This window comes from Lates calcarifer, unplaced genomic scaffold (assembly GCF_001640805.2).
Source record: "Lates calcarifer isolate ASB-BC8 unplaced genomic scaffold, TLL_Latcal_v3 _unitig_950_quiver_259, whole genome shotgun sequence".
Lineage (NCBI taxonomy): Eukaryota > Metazoa > Chordata > Actinopteri > Centropomidae > Lates > Lates calcarifer.
In genome coordinates this window covers 897,732-922,676 of record NW_026118117.1, presented here as the reverse complement: position 1 = coordinate 922,676, position 24,945 = coordinate 897,732, and the positions used below count along the sequence as shown (strand labels likewise).

Here is a 24,945-nt window from a genome sequence, read left to right as displayed (position 1 = left end):
TCGTTACCATGCATGCCACATTTGGTCAGGGATCTTTGCTGCATGTGATACAACTCCTCTCTCTCCCTGTGTTTCCTGTCTGTCACTTCGCTGTCAAATATCAAATAAGTAAAAGAAATGCTGAAAAAAAAACAATGAAAAAAATATGAAAGTGAAATGAAAATTGATGGTTTTCCATGAACCCCCCCTTGCATCCTGTTTTCTCAGAGTAAGGTCTGCAAAAGTAAATGTCATGCTTACTTACCAGGTGTCATTATGGTTCAGTGTTCCACTTATGTTCCAAGTGTTGCCTGACAGAAGGAATAATAATTACATTAGTTCTGGCCAGGGCACATCAACTAATGACACTGATGGTAACAGACAAGTGTGTCCGTCCTCTGGACAGCCCTCTAATGAGACAATTACCTGGAATGACAGGTTTAACCCAGGCATGGTGAAGAAGGATTAATCCAATAATGTCATGCCATCCTGTCTGATGTGTTTTTTTTTTCTTTTAAAAAGATTAATTGATTTTCTTGATTGATTTTTTTGTAAATACTTGGATTATTTTTCTAGCTTGATAACTCTGACAGTTTGTGAGGAGATGAATCTCCTGGAACAACCGTCAAGCTTTGATTCCCCGAAATAGAGCAATGTTGTATGGTTTAGTAAGTTTGAGTTAAATACATCTGTCTGACTGGCTTAAAGGGAAACATAAACAATGCAGTGTCTGCTAGAATGCTTGCTGCCTCTTCCTTCCTGCACATACTGAAACTTGAACACATGAAGTTCCACCCATGGCTCAAAAACCATGAGCACCCTCCTCTACAGCGCACACACAATAGAGTGTGTGTGTGCTGTGGCTCCACATAAACCTAGTACAGCATATAGACACACTGATGGTGTTGTTGGGTGGATAATACTGTGTGAACAGTAAATGTTGAATGAAAGGCTCAGGTCAGCCAAGGACTAGTGTCAAGCTTTTCAATTTACAGACCTCTCAGACACTAGACACACAAACACTACAGGTTTTATTGTAACAACGCTGCAGTTTTTAAATCTCATAATAAAATGTGACGTATTTAAAAGATAGAATGAGAACAGTTTACCGAATGCCTTGTCTCACATTATGTTACGCAGATCAGGATAGCGAATACAGGCCTACAATGATGGAAGTATCTTGAATGAGAGCGGCAGCAATACGCCGGAGCTTCGTCTAGTCTGCCACAACAATAGAAGAGGAAAAAAGCCTACACATAGAGTTAAATCTTGTAAACCTCCAATCCTGCTTCACAGGACAGGCCTCAGGCCTTAGGTTTCAGGTCCACTGTCTGCAGACTTTAGTTAACTGGGCTGTATGTCCTCAGCAACATGGTGAACACTCTGAGAAAACAATACAACGAAAAGCTCTCTGAGTTACAGGAATTTTAGGCAGAGTTGGAGACAAATGCCAAAACTCAGATCTATGCTGTAGGTGTAAGAGAGAGAATGTTGTGGTTGGCGGGTCAACTGGTGCAAGGGACAAGATTCAGATACTGTTTGTGATGTTCAAGATGAGGACACTGGCTGGTGTCTGTAGCTGCAAACTGCCTGTTGTTTAGGTATGGAATGCGCCAGTGTTTGTTTTTGTTATTTCATTCATTCATCCATTGTCTACTGCTTATCTGTAAGGGTTGTGGGGGGGCTGGAGTCTATCCCAGCTGACATTGGGCGAGAGGTGGTGTATACCAGAGACAGATCACCAGTCCATCTAGATCAACAACCAACACATAGACAACTGTTTATGTTATTTGTTTTTATTTAATTCATTTGGTTTACAGATTAAAAGAGACAGAGGTCCAACACAACAACAACAACAACAACAACAACAACAGTTGCCACAAAGCCCAATGTGACATCCACCAGCAAATGCCCTAAGCTTCATGCTCCTCTTCACGCTAGCTGTCGGATGTCCCTGTGGACTATTTAGAGCTGCAGTTTGTGGACTCTTGGTCTGTTTTCATCTGTTGGTTTTCATTGGTTCACCACCTTAAATATTGTGGGATATGCACATCTTGCACATGTTGTTCAGCCCTTTATGTTTCAAAAAATCATATATGGACAAAATTGTCCTGAAACCTGAACAACTGATGCTGTTGCACCCTTTATTTATTTTTGATTATTACTTTTGTTGTAGTAAAATTGAAAATATATATTTTTTCCATTAAAAAATGTCTTAAAAAGTCTTAAATCTTATTTGCCTAAAGCTGAACCTTGGATATAATCTTACTCAGACTATTCATCTCCCAGATGGGGAACCAATAAAGCCCTGCCAGGGACCCTGAGTGGTCCCTGAACCCTAGTTTTGATAACACTGTATTGCGTGGTATTGAGCTGAGTGTAGGGTCAGCTGTCAGCTTTTCATTGACCCTACCAAATCAATGAGGAGCAGCCATCTTGACAGATTAGGTTTTGAGGGTTTGATGCTCGTATCAGACACACACAAATGCAATGAAAACCTCTGTAAGTGAAGATTTTCTGTTTACACAAAGGAAATGGAATTTAAAGTAGCTTTGGTATGCCGTGTAACTTAGTTATGATCCACAACTTTTTTACTCTCAAACAAATGACAGATAAAGTGTCAGTCAAGTGGTGCGGCTGCCAGTGACAAAGCCAAATAGAATTAAAGCTGCAAGCAGTGTTGAACGGGCCCTTGCACCCTGCGCCTGCAGGTCATACAACGCAGTTCTGCAACTGCATGACTGCCAGACAGTTAGCAAACATGGGGGAGCTATAGAGCCATTTTATTGCACCAATGAACGAGACCCCTATCAGATGTAAATTTTCGCCAGGTCTGATGCATGTGCAAAGTTTTGTGAGTTTTTGAGCATGTTTAGGCCCTCAAAAATATGATTTTAGTAATAATAATTTCTATGATTACAAAAGGGCCTTCGCACGCTAGCACTCGGGCCCTAATTATCATCCAACTCTTTATCTCTTTATCTGGGTTTTTTAACATCATTCAGCTCATCAATCCTGTTTCCTGTGCATGTTTTGTGACCGGATACTGTGTGAAATCATTGTTATTTTTTTAATTCTAGTGCCATGTGAGTGCTTCTAAGATACCACATGTCTGGCCAAATGCTGAGAGAATGATGCATAGGACACATGGAATATAGTAAATGGACTTGTACTTATATAGCGTTTTTCCAGTCGTATCGACCACTCAAAATGCTTTACGTGTCACATTCACCCATTCACACACTTTCATACAGCACTTGCTCAATGCACGAAGCGCTCTAACATCCACACCCACTCACACACTGATGATACATCAGGGGCAACATGGTGTTCAGTATCTTGCCCAGGGATACTTCGACATCAAGGATCGAATTGCTGACCTTCCGATTAGTGGGCAACCCGCTCTTCCTCCTGAGCCACAGCTGATCAAATACTGTATAGAACCTAGAGACCACCTTGCAATTAGGGCTGCAACTAACAATTATTTTAATAATCGATTAATTGGTCGATTATTTTTTAGATTAATCGGATTTTAAAAAACACATTTTTAATTTCGGCCTTTATTCAGAAATAGAAGATTTGGACTGACAGAGCAAATAAGTGCGCAAACAACAGGTTGCTGCTTGAATATTCTGTTAAAATAATATTAAATAAAAAATGTAAATGTTAGTCAAACAGCTTCAGTAAAACAATAATTGTACACAAAAATACATACAAATGTATGCTATACACCTGCAAAATATGTAGGCTACTTCTTTTTATAAAGTGCAAAAAAGAGGCATTTTTGTTGTTTAATGATAAATAAAGAAATGCAAATTAGAAAACCCAGTAACAGGATTTGTTTCAACATTAACATTTGACAATCATGTTGAGGATGCTCTCAGTCAAGACAGCTGCTTGCTGTGGCGTACAAGATGTCTTTCTCATCATGAAGCCTGTCATTGTTTGCTGTTTTCTAATGAAATGAGAAAGATAGTATAGTTTGAGTATGTATTATAGCACAATTTACAACAACTCAATAATTACCTTGTTTTATTTGCAGTATTAGGTTAAGGCAAGTAAGTAGCCCAAAGAGCAAAACACACACACACACATATATAAAGTATAAGTACCATAAAAAATACTTCATTACACAAATTTGAGTAGATGTAATAAGTTACTTTAACCCATGTCTAAATGCAGTTCATCCTGCCTCACTCCTCACTCCAATATAGACCAGTGTCTTCACTCAGACTTTATGACAGAAAATTAAAACTTGAGTCTTAATCTTTAAATTATTGCCACCACTGTGCGCAAGTTAAGTTTATTTATAAAGCACATTTAAACCCTGCTTAAGCTGATTAAATTGAAATTAAATGTATCTCACACACACACGTACGTGCCCTATCACTGTCATTAATCAGCAAATGCTATCATCATCAATGCATCAGCCGAGCTACCAGAGAGACTAACGTTACGTTTCCTCACTTTAAAACGGAACATGGCTCCCGTGCCATGTCATATCACTTTTGCAAAGCTTGCATGTTACGCTTGCATGTTACTTTTGAGGACTTAGGTCGAATTGTTTTCTCCGTGTCGGCCATGTTTCATTTGTTGAATTTACTTTTCCTTTGAAAATACCGCCTTTGCTCTGCCTCCACCTTGCTCTGTTCAACTCACTCTGCAGGTGGAGTCTTTTTATTTTTAACTTTATTTCAGTCAGCCAGCATTGACAAAGCTCTGCAGGTTAAGTAAACGGCTCCGCGACATGGTGAGTGACGCATAAATCGCGCGACACAACAAATCGATAATGAAATTCGTTGCCAACACTTTTGATAATCGATTGTTATCGATTTTATCAATTCGTTGTTGCAGCCCTACTTACAATAGGATCACCCCAGCTGCGATGCCTGTCAACATGTTGACATTCTGACCCATGAGTACTCAGTCATGGGTTCATCTTCAAACATCAAGTTTCATGACTGTCTAGCCCTGTTATGCTGTCATGGCACCAAAAATCCACAGACAAACACTTGCTTAAGTCCTTAAAATCGCATCTGTGGTAGCTGCTGCTATAGTAAGTATGTTCAGGACCACATTTTGCCATGATGACACACATACACAGACTTGTAAGATGAAAACAATACCTGTCCTGCTGTCACAGGTGGTACACAAAAATCAAAATGAGCTTTATTGGCATTCAAGACCATACAACAAGGAGTGGTACACTGGTTGGCACAGGTCAATTGGTGACTGAATGTCAGTGTGAATGGTTTGTCTCTATATGTAAACCCGGTGATAGACTGGTAACCTGTCCAGGGTGTACCCTGCCTCTCACCCACTGTCAGCTGGGGTGGGCTCCAGCCCTCCCATGACTCTTAAGGATAACTGGTACAGATAGTGGATGGATGGACAACAAGGAGTGCTGAAACTTTATTTCCAGGGAGAAAGACACCCAAATACACCCTGTTAATTGCATTAATAAAGTTAATGCTATTCTGTCTCCTCCTCCTTGCCTTTACAATACACCACGTTTGGCATAGAGAGTAAAACAATAAGGTCCCACTAAAACACACAAACCAACAGCAACAGAATTCCTGTGTACGTGTGTGTAGGCCAGTGATTCACCTCCTCAAGAGATTTCACATTGTTTTTAAGGGAAACTACTGCTTACTCCAGCATACCGGGTGGTTTGAGTTCATGTCACTTTACCACTCAGCATACCTTGGCTGAGGGGAAAGTGTGACCTGTGACAGAATGACAATGTGTGACAGAGCACTGAATAGGCAGAGCATCACCTCTTGTTTTTCACCTTCTTATGACCTTTTGAATTATTTTCCTTCATTTGCACCCTGCAGACACACAGTCAAGCTTAACTGAAATGCCTCATAACTTGCAGACCAATTTCCCACAAGATCTGCTACACTGTAAGGCTGAGGCAAAGGAGTGTGCTGAGCATTATCTCTGCATTCCATTAAGTAGAGTCAACCAATATTAACACCCTGCAAATTCTGAATAATTGAATTAACCTTGCTATATTTAAAGCCAGCCTTGCTTATTAACCTTGTCAGATCTCTTCCAAGAGGTTAAGATGATTTTATTTGTTTAAGTATGTGTCAAATTGTTGAGTCTTATGGGATATACTGACTTTATATCAGTATTTGATAATGGTTTTAGATGGAGTGGCAAGTTAGATTTTTTTGTCAAGAAGAATGTTTTTGCAATTTAATTTATACTTTATTTTCAGCCAACATGAAACTGAAGAGTTTGTTTTTCACTGTTTCACATATACTGTAAACTAACTTGTGCTGTAGCTACAATAACCAATGTGAACATTGATGTGACATTCAGGGAGAAATATCTCAAGTACTAGCTGTGTGGATACATCAGCTGGAAGAGTCAATGGTGTAGTTACTGTGTGGCGCAGAGCCTCAACCTGCACTGATCTATGAGCAGAGTTCAGCTTGAACTGATTTACTTCCAAAGTACAGTGAAACAAATGGATAGTGATGGTCCTGTGTTTCTATTGATTGATCATGATTCAGTGTCGTAGTAAAATAGCCATTATATACACATCTTGAACCATGAATCTTAGAATTATAGTCATGGTTTATAAAGTGCTCCAAGGTTTACGCTGAGATTTAGAGGTGTTATAAAATCTTGTAGTTTCTTAGAATGCAACCTTCAAGTCAGAAATCAGTTTAGTTGCAAAGATGTTTGTTCTGAGAAATGCAAGGACATTTTCACCACATGTTCAGCTGTAAAATTGGCTGCTATTTTCTTTAAACCGGTTTGCAGAAGGCTTTGTACAATCTGGAAGCTGCTGAAGTTAATTTTGTACAGTGCATGTCAGTGTCTTAAAGCAAAGTGACAAGCAAGCAAAACATGTCACACTTTCACTTGCATGTTGTGATTTTCTGTAAGTAGTGGGTGCACTGAGTCATGTTCTTTTTATTTGGGAAATGTTGGTGAATTTATGGAGTCAAAATCTGATGACCTCTTTGGTGAATTAGGCTATTTTTGAGAATAGAAACTGTTGTAATAAATGGGAATTATCCTTTCACATACCAAACCACAAAAGCCCTAGTAAAATATGGAAACCTATGTGTAAATGTTCTTAACTAATGTGTACTTATGTTACAGTGTTATTTTTTGGCTGCTGGGTCATCATTGTGTTTGTTTAGACTAAGCAGCATGAGTGAAAAGACAAAGACATTGAGTGGCCTCTGCTGTGTGTGTGGACGTGTACATATGCTCTTCACAAAGGAAGGAAAAAGCAACCCCCCCACCCCACCCTCCGGCTCATTTGTAAAGACTTGTATTTAGAGTGCAGAAAGAAGGAACACACAGATCTATCAACAGTCACACAATCAAAGAAAAAAATTACTGTAAATGAATCTACAATCTTCTTTGATATGTGACTTAAAAGAAAAAGCTAACATCCTGATGGTGAAGATCGTGGCGTGCTGGAGAGTCCCTTCATGACTGAGCCTTGTATTCACTCTCAGTTTGCTGCTCAGGATAATTGCAGCTCTAATGTGTAGATTAGATGGCGTCAGTGTGGATTAAAAAAAACAAGGCTAACACCAGTCATTTGCTGCCACAGCTGTCACCTGTTTCTAGCAAAACTATTTTTTGCAAAACAAGTGCAAATACTTTTAAGTTGAAATGATTCCACTTTATTTTTTGGTGTTTTTCTAAAGAGACTATTTCATTTGTCCTGGGAATGCTCTCCAGGAGGGGAGGGGTATAGTTAATTAATAATTCATTAAATAATTAATCATACATATAATCATACACCTTATATTACACTGATATAGTCATATACGGATGCCAAAGGAGGGCTAACCTCCCTGCCAGCAAAGCCACCGTTGGCAGATAGTGCCCATAAAAAAATGCAGATAATTTGTTCTGACTTTTGGTAGTTTAGGGTCGGCATCTGTCCATCTGTGATTTACAGACATTTGTAATGCTTGTAGGAGTTTTTCTTACACTTAAAGCGAGTTGTCAACCTGGCTCCTCTGCAGCTCTTCTGCGGACGCGTACACAGAGACACACATGAAACAGGAAGTGGGGAGAGAAACGCGAACATAAATGATTTTTAATTTATGCTTTTTTTTTTCTCTTTGCTTTTCTTGGGAGGGCTGCCCTACCAAAAAAATAGTAGGTGAAACACTGTCTTTTAAAACTATAATGTGATCTTTTAAACACACCTTATGCAAATTTCTGCCTCTAGGGGTCTTGCGATCAAAACAATAACAAAAGATGGTGTTTGGTGACTTGGTGTGAAGCAACTTGGGATTACTGCCGTGATTGCAACCAGCTTCTCCCTGTTAGGATTCCTTCAGTGTCAATCGGTTGTCTGAGCCAAATTATTAGCAGAGGCCTCCTCTCCAGAACAAGGTGATTAAAACCTGTAAAAACAACTTCTTCACCTTGAAAATCATCCCAGAGCTAAGTCTTTTTTCTCTGAGAACTTAAGATCATTCATCCAGTTGAAATATACAGTAAAAATGACCAAGTACTAAAAGTGTACCCTAAAAATGTGGCTTAAAGCTGGATTAAAAAAATCAATATTGACTGCTTCTGCCAACCACAATGCTGACATGTGTAGGCACCACTGACAGATAGACCATTACTATGTATCTGTTATGTAAATGCATAACTCAGTAAACTACATAACATGAGACATTTTTAATGCATAAGTTACATATTACACTTATAAACCCTCCCCCTCCCTTCATGGGTCTAACCCAGGATAGCGATGCTGAACAGGTTGATAGCAACATACGCTGCACCAATTACTCTATTGAACAAAAATATGCCATCAGAATAATTGTAAAGATGCTACAGCCACACAAACTTTTACACATTTGGCTTTAATATTTTTTATTGGGAGTGATTATAGCCCTCTTAAAATTACATTTTCTAACAACTCTTTTGTCCTTCTCCTTTTTACACAGTTCCAATCTTAAACAATGTTTAACCCACACCCACTATCTAATCTGCACATTAGAGCTGCAACAAAAATGTTTTGTCGTTGTTTGTTTCCCAGAATATTGAAATATTAATTTAACTGCTGAGTCAAACTATATTCAGAAATACGTGACAGCAAATGACTTGATGGACCAGACAGTTTTTGCAACAAACCTGTAAAGATGTATAGTGGTACCCACTGGATCATTTCATTCAGCACACTGCCCCCCTCCTCATCCTGTCCTAGAAAGGCTCTGGCAGCCAGATTGGGCTCATTTCTACACTCTTAGTCTGCTAATTTTACCCAGGCTCTGACCCACTTGGTCCCTAAAACTCTCCTACACCTGGCAGCACTTGCAGTGGAGTCTTACACACACAAACATACACACTGAGAACACAGCAGTGGGGCTTTTTGTTTTGGAATTGCAGGTTAGCTGAATGAATGACCTGTGATTTCCTAAGCCTGAATTTTTAAAATCAGTGAGTTATGTTAAGGAAATTTTAAGGTTATATCATATTTAACTTTAGACTCACTGGAAGGTACTGTGTAGTGTTTGAAGCTTAGTCATGGAATAGGACTGTTTCTGTTGGTCCAGTGCTCCTTTTAGCCATTAAAAGCATTATATTTGTTTTCAAAAAGTGTGCAGATACTCTGCATACTCATACGATGATCAGATGAAGCTGTTATGACATTTTCTTTTGTTAAGCGGTTGCATTGTTCAGACTTCTGTTGTGGATTTAATTGTCCTCAGTACCTCAGATGATATGGCTATGTTGCTCCCCTGTATGAATAATCATTTACTAGCGTTATATTCATGGCAGCCCCTCAGTCACTGTGTGCTCTTGCTCTTTGGGACATTTCAAAAGTATAAGAAGTTGTGTTTCCTATTGTTGGCCTGTGCTCATGCAACCACTCATTATATTGTGTAACCCCCACAAACAACATGAACATAGAATTAGTACTGTCTCTCCTTCTCCCCTGCCAATGCTTTCCCAGAGCTTCAGTCTTACTGTACAGTGTTTGCTGATCCAGAGTTGTTGCTTACATAACGCCTGGCAGCAGCTACACTGACTCCAGTGCTGCTGTTATTACTGATGCAAAACAACGTAACAAGCTGAAGGTGATGACCACAACTTCCATCTGCTAATCTTACACCTACTCATGTGGCTCAGTATCTTTATCCAGCATCAGGATGTTAATTTCTAGGAAGATGTTATGAATCACTTAACTGAAGATGTTCACAGGTGTCAGTACAGCTCCACTTGTGTTTAGGATAATAATAGCTTTAAATACACATTAAATGAAAAAAAAAAAAAAAATACCGGTAGAGGCTTCACATTTTGTTTTCAGTTGAAAAAAAGAAAGTAGTATTGCTGAACTGATTTATCTGTTAATATTCTAATAAGCAATTCAAGTAAAAGCCAAATAACAAAAGTGCAGGAACAAGGTAGCCCAAATTTAATAAAAGTGCAGTAGAGAATTTAATCAGTCAATTTAATCAATTTGATCAGTCTATTAAAACACTAAGATTTATAACTTGGTTTTTACTCTTTATAGTTCTTGAATCAAGCAGAGAAATTGATTTTAGTCTTTGGTCCTTGAGGCCAGAATTTGTTCTTCCTGTGTGGGTTCTCTCCAGGTACTCCAGCTTCCTCCCACAGTCCAAAGACATGCAACTTAGGTTAGTTAATTGATAATTCTAAATTGCCCATAGGTGTGAATGTGAGTGTGAATGGTTGTTTGTCTATATGTGTAGGCCCTGCGATGGACTGGTGATCCAGAAAAAGGCAGTCACAGCACAGGACTCCTCAAGTTAAGTCAGTAGAGTCAAGCCATTTAAATAATTGAATACATTTGTAAGGACAAAGATCATCATATAAACCATGGCCAATACCTTGGATGTATTTGATAATATTGTAGGGATTTCTTTTCAATGTGCCACTGATAATTTGTGTTTGATTATGTTTATTCTCAGATTGTCAGGCAAGAAATATTATATCTGAGTTGTAAAACATTTGTTAGTTTCCAGGTACGACTGTTTGATCAGCAGACAAAGCTTGAGCTTCTGCATGTCAGTAGAAAATTCATTATTTGATGTTGTCCAGCAGCTGAAATGATAACCTCATAGCCACAAACAATAACCAAGGATATACTGCTGTCCATTTGTTGCTCTTTCAAAGACCTACATACTGACAGGATGGGGCCATGGTATGCGCCCTAATGCTCTTCACCTTTAATGCCCTGACTCATAATGTTCTTGGACACATTGTAATACTGTATTTGACAGCCAAAGGACCTTTAACTCCTCACTGGCAGAGGCAGGTGCTGAGTTGGTTGTGATGCTGAAGCTGTGAAGCTACCTGTACTGTACGCCGTGATTCTGTGAGACTGACACTTACTCGCTGCCCTGCTTGCTCTCTTTACTTTCTGTCATTATCTGCTGCTGCTTTGTACTATTCTATCTTATTTTTTAATCACTACCTGTTTATTGATATTTTCTTTGACTCTAACCTGTTCGTTGTTAGTTTAGTTTAGCTTAGCTGTTTGTAGCCTCATTATCATTATTATCTTAAATTGTACCCTCACCTTCTCATTCCTACAGCTAACCTAGCTTAAACTAACTACGACTATGGCTTGTGTTAGCTGTTCTGCTCTTTAAGACAGGGTGTCTCTGCTACAGAGACGTGTCCGTCAACTAGAGCAGCTCCTTTCTCCTGGCATTACCTTAGATATGACGGGTACTCCAGATAGTGTTAGCCACAGGCTCGACAGTGAGCCTGTTAGGGCTAGCTTAGCCTCATCGGCAGTGTGTGTAGAGTTCGTCCCTGTCAGTTGGCAGGGAGGGGCATTTAAGAGCAAACAACCCGGTTGTGTGGCCTGGTCTGCAGTCGCCTCTCCTGACTGCAAACCGGCTTTCGACTCTTGCTAGCCCTGTTGGTAGTCCTGTTCGCCTGCGTTTCCCCCACTCCAGCTGACAGGGCTAAACAATGCACTCTAGTCATAGAGGACTCTATCACTCCATCACAATGTCAGATTAGCTTCGCCAGCCAATGTTTACTGCCTACCTGGGGCCAGAGCTTCTGACATAGAGGATAATCTTAGGGTGCTGGCATCATACAGGGAGAAACAGGGGGCTCAGGCACATTCCACACCTAGCTATAGCAACATTGTCATTCATGTTGGCACCAATAACATTAGAATGAAGCAGTCTGAGGTCACCAAAGCTAGTTTAGTTAGGATGTTTGATAGGGATGCACCAAATATTTGGTAACCGAATGTATTGCAAAAAAAGCCACATTCGGCCTTCGGTGGAGTGAGTTAAAATCAAGGCCGAATAGTGGCGTGTGACGCAATGACGCAATCAAACAACGTGCAGTGACCCGGTGACCTGGCGCCTTTTGGTAAAATGTCGGCAGTGTGGAGATATTTTAAAGTGTTGGAGAGCGAGAAAAGATTGGCAGTTTGCAACAAGTGTTCAACCAAACTATCTAGAGGGGGTTCCTCTGCAAAGACCTTTAGCACTACTGCTTTAATTTGTCATTTAAAAGCCAAACACCCTGAACAGCATGCTGAGTACGAGAGAGAGATGGCTGCAGCAACTAAAAGGAAAGCTAATTGTCCCAGCACGCCCACTCCGTCTGTGGCTGACGTCTTTGAAAAGACGAAGGACAGTGCCAAAGCAAACGGAATCACAAAGAAGGTAATGGAGTTCATGGCTTTGGATGATCAACCGTTTAGTGTTGTGGAGAACACTGGCTTTCGGAGGCTTGTGGAGCACATTGAGCCCCGTTACACGATACCGAGCAGACGGTATTTCTCGGATGTGTGCTTACCGGAGATGTACGACAGTGTTGCAGCTCACGTCCACGAGCTCTTGGTTAAAGATAATGATGCTGACCTCAGCTTCACGACAGACATATGGAGCTCGGATGTCAGCCCCACCAGCATGCTAAGTTTAACTGCGCAATGGGTCGACACGGATTTCAAGTTACAGGACCAATCGAGGCCGCTTTCCTGACTTAGCACAGATGGCATGCAGGTAATAACAGTCAATAAGTTTTGCAGCATTTTTCAAAACATAATAATAATAATGCACTTTAAATGCATGTTTTGTTTGAAGGCCTAATATAAATGAAAAACTCTGTTGTGCTTTTTTTGAAAAGCAAAGGCTACTGGAATATTTGTCAGAATATTCAATAAACATTAACTTTCTATGAAAAACATGTCTAAAATTTTATTCTAGGCTATTTATGCAATATTTTAAAAAATCGTGAAAAATGTAACCGCATTCGATATTCAGTATTCGGTATTCGGCCAAGCGTTTAATTTTATTCGGCTTCGGCCACAAATTTTCATTTCGGTGCATCCCTAATGTTTGAGTTTGCCAGAAAAATGTGTCGGCATCGATTCGTTGTCTCTGGTCCTTTACCCATGCGGGGTAATGATGAGGTGTACAGTAGATTAACATCTCTGAACAGCTGGCTGGCTCATCACTGTAGGGAGCAGGGATATAGTTTTGTGGATAACTGGCCTTCTTTCTGGGGCCACCTTGATCTGCTGAAGGCAGATGGCCTGCATCCTACTGGAGCAGGTGCTGCTATTTTATCTAGAAATATAGACAGGTGTTTACGTGAGGTTTGACATTACGGCCCTAGTGATCGGCAGGTCGCAGGTGATTAGAGAACCTGCTAGGTCTTTAGGTGGTGCGGTTTTGGGTTTTGGAGTCCACTAGCTTAGATGATGTCTCCATTCCCCGCCATACTATTCACAAGTTTCCTAAGTATCTTAACCACCATGTACAAATCACCACTCCTGCCACTGGTGACAGTGCTATGTCCCATAAAGTAAAAGGCCACTAAAATTTCCTAATAGAAACAGTAGATGCCTCATTCCTATTAATACTTCATCTATAGGTACCTCGCCAAGCCAGCCTGCTTCTGGCAATTCCAGGCTCAATATGATCTTCAATGCACATCTTGTTCGGGCTATGAAAAAAGGTGGGGACATCGCTTTAATTTAGAAGTCTTCCTTTGGTCTAACCTCAGCTCTTAATGTCACTTTTAACTCCTTCGAGGCTGTAGTATTGAAACCTTCTCCAGTAGCTTCTGATCCCCATGACCAGGGAAATAGATTGCAACCACTCCACCTTGTGGTACTTTACAGACCGCCTGGCCCCTACTCACAGTTTCTAGATGAATTTGGAAATTTTTTATCATGTCTCACATATAGTGATGACATTCAAATTATGGGTGACTTTAACATTCACCTAAATAAAGCCTCTGACCCTCTAAATAAAGCCTTTCTGGCCCTTATTGATACTTTTGGGTTCACACAATCTGTACGTGAACCTACTCACTGTGGTGGTAACACTCTAGACCTGATTCTTTCCCGTGGGATAGAGGTGTCTAATCTGACTATCACTCCTGTCACATCTGTTATCTCTGACCATTTTCTTATCAAATTTGATGCAACTTTAGCCTGTCCCCCTAAAATTGTTTCAGATGTATCTTCCACCAGACACATAGGTCCCACAACTTTAACTGCTCTTGGAGAGCAACTACCAAAGGTCCTGGCCCCTTTTACGGCAGCAATAGGTTCTGTTGATAACTGTACCAGGGATTTAAATACAACCTTGTCTAGTCTCCTTGATTTAGTTGCACCTCTCAGCACTAAAGTTAGACAGTCAAAGAGGTCCACTCCCTGGTTCACAGACGACACATGTGCTCTGAAGCAGGCCTGCCAGAAATTAGAGCGCAAATGGCGTAAATCAAAATCAGAAGCTCTGTATCTCCAGTGGCACCAGGGTGTTCTGAAATATAAGCGTGTACTGTCTACTGCCAGAGCAGCATATTTCTCAAACTTAATCAATAGCAATAAACATAATCCTAGATTTCTTTTTGATACTGTAGCTAAACTCACTAAAAAGCAGCAGGCTCCTAGCTGCTCGCCCTTTACTGCCTGTGAGTTTCAGAATTTCTTCTGCAGTAAAATTGATGAGATTAGATTAAAAATTAGTTCAGTTTCTCCAGCATCTGCTGCAGAACCGGCTGTGCATCATACTGAGTCTCAGAGAGTTTCTGCTCTGATGAATTTTGACATTATATGTCTTGATTCATTATCTAAGATAGTACTAGCTTCTAAACCCACCACTTGCCTTCTTGACCCTTTACCAGGTAAACTCTCCAAAGATCTCTGGCCAGTCTTGGGCCCTGCAGTGCTGAATATTGTGAATCTATCGTTGACGACTGGCACTGTTCCTTCTAGCTTCAAAACAGCTGTGGTTAGACCTTTACTTAAGAAACCACACCTTGATCCTGGGTCTTTGAGCAACTATCAGCCTGTTTCAAATCTTCCATTCTTCTCTAAAATACTAGAAAAAGTTGTGTCTCAGCAGCTTTCAGCTCACTTAGCTGATAATAATCTTTTCAAACCTTATCAGTCTGTCTTTAGGGCCTTTTACTCTACTGAAACAGCACTTGCTAAAGTAGTAAATGATCTGCTACTCTCTCTGGATTCAGATTCCACCTCTCTGCTCCTCTTACTTGATCTTAGTGCAGCCTTTGATACCATAGACCACTGTATACTCATGGACTGACTGGAAAATAGATTTGGAATCTCTGGCCTGGCCCTCAGTTGGTTAAAATCTTACTTATCTGACAGAACTCAGTGTGTCTCTTGTAATAACACCATATCAGCCTTCTCTGATGTGACATATGGAGTACCCCAGGGTTCTGTTCTTGGCCCCCTGCTTTTCTCTCTTTATATTTCTCTTGGCCAAATTATTTGGAGTCATGGAATTAATTTTCACTGTTATGCTGATGATACCCAGCTGTATGTGCCTATAAAGGCTGACAGTGCCTCTCAAATTAGGGAACTAGAGGTCTGCTTGTCTTCTGTGAAAAGCTGGATGTCTCAAAACTTCCTGCTTCTTAACTCAGACAAAACTGAAATGCTGGTTATTGGCCCGGAGCGATATAGACACCAGTTCGATCAAGTATCTATATCCCTTGATTTCTCAAAGTACAACAGCCAAGAATCTGGGTGTCACATTTGATCCTGCTCTTTCCTTCGATCAGCACATTAAAGACATTACAAAGACCGCCTTTTTTTACCTACGAAATATAGCTAGGATTCTGTCTTTCTTTCCATGCAGGTGCTGAAACTCTAGTTCACATCTTTGTTTCCCTCTAGACTGGATTATTGTAATGTTTTGCTTTCGGGAATACCACGTGCTAGCACTAAAAGTCTGTAAATGGTTCAGAATGCTGCAGCTAGAATGCTAACCAAGTCGAGAAGGTTTGACATTAGCTCCCTATTTATGTTAGATCAAACTTTAAAGTTCTCCTAATGACTTATAAAATTCTAAATGGGCTAGCCCCCTTATACCTGTCTGATCTTCTTAACCCTCATATTCCCTCCTGTCCTCTGCATTCTCAGAGTGCAGGGCTGCTATCTGTCCCCAGAGTTAAAAAGAAGTCAGCAGGCTGCAGGGCCTTCTCTTATCGAGCTCCCTTCCTCTGGAACAACCTTCCTATTGATATTAGACAGGCTGACTCAGTTGAGGCCTTTAAATCCAAACTAAAAACTCATCTTTATGCCTTAACTTTTAACTAGCATATAATTATGGTTCCTATTTCAGGTTACCATGTTTCCTTCGGGCGGGTTGGGTCAGTCTCAATGTATCAGTTAAGCTTAGTAGTTATTACATGCTGTCCATGATGTCCTTGCTCTCTATGATGTCTCTTACTGCAGGGTTCTGCCTCTGGAGCTGTAGAGGCTCCTGCTGCTCCTGTGATCCAGCTCAACCCATGATGCAACAACATTTAAACATTTATTAGTGTTAGTGGTAGTGTTAGTACTGCTAATGTTTCACTTGTCATTACTATTTCTTTAGCTATAATAAAAATATAATATTAATTATTATTATTATTATTATTATTACTACTACTATTTACTTTTTGACTTAGTCTGTGTATCTGCAATGTTGTCTTTCTCTTCCCCATCCCCCCACCCCAACCCTCTCTCTCTCCTTCTTAACCCAACCGGTCGAGGCAGATGGCCGCCCACCCTGAGTCCGGTTCTGCTCAAGGTTTCTGCCTCTTAGAAGGAAGTTTTTCCTTGCTACAGTCACCTAGTGCTGCTCATGGTGGGATCTGCTGGGTCTCTCTCTGCAAATTTTTATAAGATATAGAGTTCGGTCTAGACCTGCTCTATATGTACAGTGCCTCGAGATAACTTCTGCTGTGAATTGGCGCTATATAAATAAAATTTGACTTGACTTGACCAAGTGGTGACAGTTTAATTTACTCCCATCACTTCAACTAGAATGGCAGAAATGATTGTCAGATACTGTATCATGTAATATTTCTTGCCTCCCATTTCATGTACTAGCAGCACAAACCTTTTTATAGCAGTTAGGCATGTTATTGGGGCACCTGAATGCCCTGAGGTCATAGCAGTCATTGTGATGTCCAACAGGAAGCATGGTTTCTGATGCAGGGCAAGACATTTCAAGTGTGTCTACTAAATTTTACAACTCCAGGCTTTTTGCTCAGTTTACACTTATTTATAAGCTTTTGGCATGGCATAAAAGCCCCATGCATTTTGACAGTCTTATTGTTCTACATTGGAAAGGGGTATATTTAATGTAAGGTAGGGAATTAGTGCCATAAACCTATTTTAAGGATTTCCTTCAATAAGATTATTTCACAGAAAACATTATGACAAGTCATAGTAAAAACGAAATGATGGCTGAATTCCATTCCAACTGACATGACTTACTGGGAAACGTAAATAGAACAAAACCACCATTAATGTTCTCAGTGACCCCGGTGCTCTTCCTATTGTAACAAGTCAAAATGTGTTTTGTGAAAAGGCCTATTTATGCTTTCTTTATTCCTATTTTTCTTCATTCTGCATGTCCTGAGTTTTGGTACTACAGTTCCCTTCATGCATTATGTGATGCCAACAGGAAGTATAATGTTTCCATGGCATCAATCTGTCTCTGACGTGTCTGTGTTTCCCTCGTTTGTGTCTTATTTTTGCATCTTCGTCAACAGATTTTTGAGAAGATGTCATCATCATCATCATCATCTATCTGATGATGGCAGCAGCACAGCTGAATTAGGCGACAGTCTGCATCCTGCATTTATATTGTATTGTGAACTATCCAGATTGTGATAAGAATGTCTGGTAATTTGTATTAAATCTAAACTTGGTAGTGACATTATTGGTCGGTCTGTGAATATGCCTGTGAAGGATGGAGATGGGTGCTGAGGTTACACCTTAGCCCTGTGTTTCTTCTTTTTGCATATTGCTTCACATTTTGATGAATCTCTACCATGGAATTTTTTTGTTGAATTAGTTACTTGCAGGGTCTTTTAGCACTTAAACCATGCACGCACAGACACCAATCATGAAGTTTATGAGTCAAGACATGAAGCTATAAGGTGGGCCTGTTGGTTTGTTGATAGGGTGTGAGTTGTGATGCAAACTCTATCAGTCGTGTTCAGGTTAAGTTAACTTGGGTTAAGGTGCCCTTTGAATTTCTCAGTCTCTCAGGAATCTCAGTTTTATGCTGTCTGCCAGTATTAAGATTCTACAATTCAGCTATATTAACCCCAATATTTTACATATGTCCCTGTTGATTCTCTGCCATACAGTACCTGCCATGATGACTCAAGTCTTTTTTCTATTCTGGTTGATCTCCAGGTTCTCCCACTTAGCTTCCTGTTAAATGTTTTGCTATCAATGGAGCTGCTAATTGGACTACTTTTAGCTGGGCTCTGTCTGTGGTGCAGCATCCCATCATCACGGTCTGCTCTATATTTAACCTGCAGCTAGTTTACGGAACTGCTTCTGAAGGAAGACTCTGGTTTTGTTTCATATAATGAGAGAGCATGAACTGGACTGCCATGTAGCAGGTCTGCATAACATAACTGCCTCCTGGAAAGCTTATAATCCTATTTATTGGTATTTCTTTCCATCCATAGGCATGGTGACATGGTACTTTATGGGTAAATTTTATTTGTTTATTTTATAAAATAAAATTTACCCATAAAATACCATGTAAAGTACTTTTTTTTCTTTCTTTTTTTTTCAAGAATGCATTGCAGTGAGGGGTGGTTGTTGATTCTGGCCAAAAGTGTAGGTGATCGCCTAGGTGATCTAAGTGGTGTCTCTCATTTGGGTTGTTCAAAAGTAGTCTTGGTAGCATGAGCAACACATTCTGTGTGTGTGTGTGTGTGTGTGTGTGTGTGTGTGTGTGTGTGTCTCTCTACATGAGGCATTCAGGCATAGTATTGAGTTGTAGGTCACCAGTGTTTTTGCAAGTCATAGTAGTCACACTTGTAGAACAGAGGAAGATAGACTTGAAGCATAAAAATATGCTTTAACTGCATTCAGCAAGAGTAGCAAGAGTAACACGAGCTGTTTATTTTTCAGATGTAAACCATAAACTCACTGACTGACCTGCAATCATTTTTTCTCCTAACTGGCCAGCTACCCTAAATCTTCAAGTATTAGTCCAGTATTTGTGCATACAGAATTTTAATCCTCTTTAAATGTGCCAGGGAATGGTGTCAAAGTCTCATTCCTCTCACTGACACACATTTTAAAACCATTCAAACTCAGCCGTATTAATGCTTTCAAAATGCAACTGCTGACTGTGGTTGTCCTAATGTGGTATATTATCAGTTCCTTAACCAAAACTAACATTAACAACAGAAACTGATTGATGCTTGACTCATCTTCACTTTCAAACAGTACATTGCTTGTCTATGAAAATTTGGATAAAATCAGTGCTATATCTTAACCTGGCATCTAAACTGGTTTCTGTGCCTGTCATTTACTCTATGCTGTGCAGTAATGCATGTCTTTACAGGGGTGGAAGTAAGAAACTACATCTCATTGCTGAGTATTAGTAATCTCCAGTATTGTACTTCACTACATTTCAAATCAAATCTGCCACAGATTAAGGACAACAGTCACATGATAAAGTCATGACAAACTGTGTGAAAATTGAGCAAAAGAAAGGAGTAAAATCAGCAGCTGGAGAGAGGAGACACTGCTCAGCTGCTTGAAGGATACATGTTCTAAATATGTGAAGACAGAATCCTAAATATGTGAAAGATGTGTTCGCATCTGGGACGGGTCTTGGTGTCTGTGAACAGTACAATAAAATACACAGCAATGTAATGCATAAAGGATGATGTTAAAAAAATCTGTCTTAATTAATCACTGATTTAATGTGTCACCTTGAGAGTATGCTTCTTGACTCAAATAAATCAAACACAAAAATTTTGTAAAAATTTTGCTTAAGTCACAAAGTTGGACAAAGTCTTCTGTGTTAAGCTGTCGCAGCAGATTGTGTTTTCCTCAGTGAAGTTGAAGAGTAAACTGTTTTCATTATTAACAAGAAAAATGGCCATGGCCAGGAAAAATTGCCTTATGAACCACGAAACAATGCATAAACACCATGTCCACCAAGTCTTACTAAATCAACAAGACACTTACTCGTGACCTTCACGTTAATGTCTCATTGTCTTTCTGCCCTTTTCCTTGCCTGAGTATCTGCAGTTCTCCATAAATCTGTCTGCTCTCTTTCTGTATAGCTACTCAGTGAAAAGATCAGTGGGGCAGAGGGGACAAAACTGGATGAAGACTTCATGGAGATGGAGAGGGTAAGCAGCGAATGTGATCCTATGATGGATGTACTGTATAATGTTACACCTGGTAGTGCTACAGGCAATGGAAATTAGTAGCAAAGTTGGCTAAACTACTGGCTACAGTGGCCCAATGTGATCTGCCATTTGGCTGCCAGAGCTATTTCTTGACATATTGCGTTTTGCATTTTGATCTCTGTACAGATTCCTTGCTTGCAGAAGGAATCCGATAATGGAAATCAATTTAAGGAAAATGTCTAACATTAACATTCATGCCTGAACTTGACCAGGTTTTTCAGCCTCTTGAGATCAGGATGCTCAGTAAAGAGTCAGCTTTTGGTTTGACAACCTTGATACAAACTTGATCTTCCATCTGAAGATACAGATGTTGTGGGGTTACAAGGAAAGTGAAATGATAATGTTTGCCAAATGATAACTTCTATTTCATTATTTTGGTGTTAAAATATAATCTAAATATATTATGAGTTAATTAGAATACATAGTTTATTTATTGATTGTTATATATGTATTAATATTCAGAAATTAAATCAGATGTTACTGATCACTTAAGAAATGGTCTAAATGTCTCAATTAAAGGCCAATTTACACCTATCTACGCTGTAGCCTGACTCTGAAGTTTTGAAGCACACAGTGGTAGAAAAACCCCACCGCTAACCATGATTTTGGCAGTGTAATTGCAGAGCAACAGAGACACTCCAGCGCAAAAATATAAATGCTCACAATGGTGCAGGCCACCTGCATATGCCGTAGGCTCCGTCAAACACACACCTAAGTATGAAACAAGCTTCAGGTAAAAATGTCAACAGCTGAGAAACTGGTTAGTTATTCTGGCTGAAACTGATCAAGTTATTTTTTTAAACTGGCAATTTATATACTTTTATATCTGTCATATTTATCTTTATTCATATTGTAGGATTTGATGGTGAGTCCAACTTGGAAAGATGGACTTACACTGCCCTTATACACATTTCTGCAACACATTTTTTTAACATTCTTGTCCTGCTCCCGATAGAAAATTGAGGTGACCAACAAGTCAGTGTTTGACCTCTTGTCCAAAACAACAGAGTACCTCCAGCCTAATCCAGGTAAGATGGATCATATGATACTGTTTTAGGGAATTTGCTGTATTTTTGTATCTATTGTTACAGCACTGTTGTGCTAAAGGAATCCAATGATGGAAATCATCATCATCATGCTGTGGTATATAAATTTCCTCCATAGCCTCTCGAGCCAAACTAAACATGCTGAACACAGTGTCTAAGATCCGAGGACAGGTGAAGACCACTGGCTACCCTCAGACTGAAGGCCTGCTGGGAGACTGCATGCTGCGCTACGGTCATGAACTGGGAGAAGACTCTGTCTTTGGTACCATTTCTTATATTACAGAAATTCTCAAATAGCTGCAGAGATGCAGTTATAGATGAGTTTCCTGTTTACAAACAATATTTCAGTATTTACAAGTAAGGCAGCTTGCTGGAAACCAAAAATACTTACATGACGTACACTTGTATGTGCCACTCGACCCAGCATTTCCAAAGCCGCACAGTTAGAACAACTGAAGCCCACCTCACACAAGTAATGTCAGCATTAAACAGCATTAAAAAAGTAACATATATTACATTCCTGTTGCATAAATGAGGAGCAGTATCACACTTGTTGTGACGTTAGAATGTAGGATATTCCTGTCTCCTTAAAATATACCAGACACTAGATATATGCCAGATGTGTTTCGGTAATGAATGCAGCAAATCAGCAAAACATCACTCATAACAAACTGTCAATGCAAGGTTCATCTTGATCTACCTATGAGGTCTTAGTCATTTTGCTTTATTTTCTACCCATGTGCAGTGTCTCACAAGTGATGCTGCTTGTAAACCCATCTATCTGGGAGAGGCTTATACTAGAAACTGGTCTTTGTTTTTCTGTTCTTTGTCCATTCCATTTTCATACCTGCTTTTTATCATATTTGAATAAGAAGACTCCTTGTTTTAATTTGCTATTAATGCAATTAATAAGTTTAATTCAATCAGGTCAACAGAGTCTCAGTTGACTAATCTCATTGACCAGTGCTTTGGTAATCAATTTGAAGTGTGTTAAGAGTTTCACCGTGTGACTTGATGATAGCTGATTTTTGTATCTTGGAAGTTTTGACATGTAAATTCCCCTGAGAAATTAATTCTAATTTGAAAACTCTGAAATATTTAACAAGAGTAAATTTAAAGCCTAAGCAATTAAAGAGGCATTTGAAGTATTTCTATAATAGAAATTGTAGGCCTAGAATCCTCTTTCTGTAGGATAAAAACTGTGTGATAGACACAAGTCTAAGATAGCACACCTGTTAAGCCAAAACTAGAACAAGGTGCACGACTTCAAATGATTTCTGTGTCGCACTTCCCTGCTGAACAGTGCACAGATTAACAGAAAAAGTGTGCTTTGTCTCTGTGTCCTGTAGGCTGTGCTCTACTGGATATGGGTGAGGCCATGAGGCAGATGGCAGATGTGAAGGACTCCCTGGACATAAATGTCAAACAGAACTTTATTGACCCCCTGCAGAATCTACAGGACAAGGACCTCAAAGAGATCACGGTACATTACAGCAGCATGCACCCTGTAACTAAAATTATATAAGGTGAAAGACAAAAAGAATGCCTTTTTGAATTCATGACCAACAGGGTAGACAAATTATGACAGATAACTGATTTTGATCCAAAGTTCAAAACTTTGCCTTCAAGTTCTATAGTAATGCTGACAGCATTTGCAACAAAGGAAATGTAACAACACTTAAGGATGTGCCAAGATTTCTGCTGCACATTTGCAACACTGTTTGAAATCTGCTATTAGGCCATTGTAAACATGCAACACCTTTAATGTTACCTTAATTTCATTTACAAAATGCATACAGTGTGTTTTATGTCACTGCCACCCCTGTATTTTAGCTCATTTGATCGAAATATTAATACCACACCATAAACATTCTGTTGAAAGTCATCCTGCTTTCAGAATTTTACTTAAATAAATGTACATAAGTATCATCCCATAAGTGTACTGACATTTATTTTAAGTCTCTTCATATACAGCTGGATAGTTTGGTCTATAACAACCTTCTTTAAATTACTTTTCACTTTCAGATTCATCAGGTAAAATCCCTGTACTGCCATGCATATTACCTGGGTTACGAGGGAAAGTCTCTACTCATGCAGAGTATTGGTCCTGTACCTGTGCTCTCTTTTTCAATTTATAATTCCAATGAACTTTGTAGCTCTCATTGGAATCCCCTTTATGGAAGGTGACATCAGACTAGGAATTGACTTGGCATTAAAAGCTCAGTTGACAGCTCACTTTGGCTTAATGTATTACTGGACCAAGACTGCTTGAACGCCCCAAACAACCTGCTCCAAATGAACCAAACACTGCAGAGTATATTTGTTTGAACCACACCAAACACGTGAGGTGCACAAACGAACATTTGGCTTTGTGCTCCAATGAATAAAAATGACAATTTGTTTTCAGTTCAGTTCATTAATACATGAGTCATAACCTACTGTCAGTCTTCAGAATTAAATAACTCCGCTACTTTTGGGGATAAGCTCCAATAATGTGAAATTGGACTTTGTAATGAATCAATACAATATCACATACATTTGGAAAAAGAGAATGAACAAAACAACATACGACATTATGTTTCAGAATATATTCATTTTAAAGCAAATAAGTATATACAACAAAATTTAATTTTCTGCATACTGCCTGTATAGGATGTGTGAGTTTGTATTGATATGTATGTCTATAGGTACATTGAGGCCATACTGTATATACCATATAATTGCTGAAGAAGTATTTAGTCATGTTAAAAAAAATACATATTGACATGTCCCTGTTTGTGTTGCAGCACCACCTGAAGAAACTGGAGGGCCGCCGGTTAGACTTTGACTATAAAAAGAAGCGTCAGGGGAAGATCCCAGATGAGGAGATCCGGCAGGCTGTGGAGAAGTTTGAGGAGAGCAAAGAGCTGGCTGAGAGAAGCATGTTCAACTTCTTGGAGAATGATGTAAGAAATGGTGGAACTATTAACAGGGAGTATTACATAAAAGGATACCCGAAGTTTAAATATGTCAGCGTATTACCAGAGATGTAGAATTTCAAGATCCTGCGTAGCAGCAGGCAGCCAAATAAAGCAGTTCAACATGAGGGTTAAATATATCCTTACATTTATTGTTTAAGCCGTGCATATGTCCTGTCAGTCTTTATTTCCAGCCTGATGAGAATGGCTGGAGTTTAGCCTCAGATTTGTCCACTTAATTAATATGTTATTTGAAGTAGATATGT

General features: G+C 39.5%; 1 protein-coding gene across 3 annotated transcripts in view; it reads left to right on the top strand.

Annotated features, from left to right (window-relative positions):
• The window catches only part of sh3gl3a (SH3-domain GRB2-like 3a), a 44,244-nt gene that overhangs the window by 10,438 nt on the left and 8,861 nt on the right, over window positions 1–24,945 (top strand). For all 3 annotated transcript variants that reach the window (XM_018672091.2, XM_018672090.2, XM_018672089.2), the window contains exons 2-6: window positions 20,548–20,616; window positions 21,632–21,704; window positions 21,841–21,984; window positions 23,072–23,205; window positions 24,509–24,667. In XM_018672091.2, coding sequence (XP_018527607.1) covers window positions 20,548–20,616; window positions 21,632–21,704; window positions 21,841–21,984; window positions 23,072–23,205; window positions 24,509–24,667 — 579 coding nt within the window. The remainder of the gene's footprint in view (window positions 1–20,547; window positions 20,617–21,631; window positions 21,705–21,840; window positions 21,985–23,071; window positions 23,206–24,508; window positions 24,668–24,945) is intronic.